General features: G+C 44.5%; 1 protein-coding gene across 1 annotated transcript; it reads right to left on the minus strand.

Annotated features, from left to right (window-relative positions):
* Positions 1-319: 319 nt before the first annotated feature.
* Positions 320-925, minus strand: LOC122679593 (non-histone chromosomal protein HMG-14-like). Its single transcript, XM_043880426.1, has one exon. It carries the CDS (start codon positions 902-904, stop codon positions 596-598), a length of 309 nt encoding a protein of 102 aa, XP_043736361.1. The 5' UTR covers positions 905-925; the 3' UTR covers positions 320-595.
* Positions 926-1,228: the final 303 nt, after the last annotated feature.

Genomic DNA, 1,228 nt, shown 5'->3' on the forward strand with positions numbered 1-1,228 from the left:
TGATATGTTGTTACATCATAAGTCCCACTGATTCACAGTTTAATATCATATACACTACATACCTAAACTGTCCATCGTTCACAGCACATCAACCAAGTTACTAGGAAAACTGGACTGCTACGACCAAAGATGTTATAGTATAGTGCACAAAATTCTGACCAGGAGAGCCAAGATCAAAAAGTGGTTTGCTGGAGGAAATAATTCTACCAAAACAATATGGGAAGAGAAGTAATTAAGTGTTCAAGACATTAAATGCACAACTGACTCCAAACTGCCATTTAGTGTGCTTTTGTATTATAGGATATAAAAGCTACTCCCCATCTATGGAATGTTAAGCTGACACCCAAGACAATCAAAGCCTCCCGTATCCAATATCCCACTATTTTCTGGTTGTACCAAAAAATAAACAATCAGCAAATGATTTCACCTCTTAAAGCATTTACACTTAAAAAATGGGATGAGGTGGGATTCCTTCCTTTTTAAAAATGTTTCTAGAGCTACTAAAAAACTTGCATTTACAAAATAGTTGATAAAAATATTCCTCTGGATTGTACAAGAAGGGAAACAGGGACCACTGACAGGACTGAGTGTGTAGTTAGTAATCAGATTTGGCTTCTCTCTCTTCTGCTTCATCAGAGGCTGGGCTCTCCTCGTTTTTAGTCTCTCCATTTTCTGCAGGCAAGTCTTCTTTAGTCTCTTGGTTGGCCACTTCCGCCTGTTTTCCCTTTGCTCCTCTTTCCCCTTTTGTTTGCACTTTTTTGCCTGAAGATTTATCCTTTCCCGCCGCCTTTTTTGGCTTTGTTTCCACTTTTGCAGGAGCCGGTTTAACTGACAACCTCGCCGATCTCCTCTTGGGCTCCTCCTTCGCCGCCCCCTCGGCGGAGCTGACCTTCCTCTTGGGCATCGTGGCGGCGGGGCGGGCGAGAGCCGGCTGCCTGAGGGCCACGGCGCGCGCTTCGCGCTCTGAGTAGCCTGACCGCTGCCGCTCCTCCCGCGTTCTTCAATCTTTTAAGTCATTTTTAATTTAAACAATTGCCCCATTGCCCTACCTTCCTTTTTCATGTTGTTCTTTAGTAGCTAAGTCATGTCTGACTTTTTTGTGACCACATGGACTGTAACCCACCAGGCTCCTCTGTCCATGGGATTTCCCAGGCAAGAATACTGGAGGGGGTTGACATTTCCTTCTCCAGGGCATATTCCCAACCCAGGGATTAAACCCGCATCACCT

Source organism: Cervus elaphus, chromosome 21 (assembly GCF_910594005.1).
Source record: "Cervus elaphus chromosome 21, mCerEla1.1, whole genome shotgun sequence".
Classification (NCBI taxonomy): Eukaryota; Metazoa; Chordata; class Mammalia; order Artiodactyla; family Cervidae; genus Cervus; species Cervus elaphus.

Excerpts from the sequence above, each read along its gene's own strand:
- LOC122679593 (XM_043880426.1), bottom strand. The coding sequence starts at position 904 with ATGCCCAAGAGGAAGGTCAGCTCCGCCGAGGGGGCGGCGAAGGAGGAG.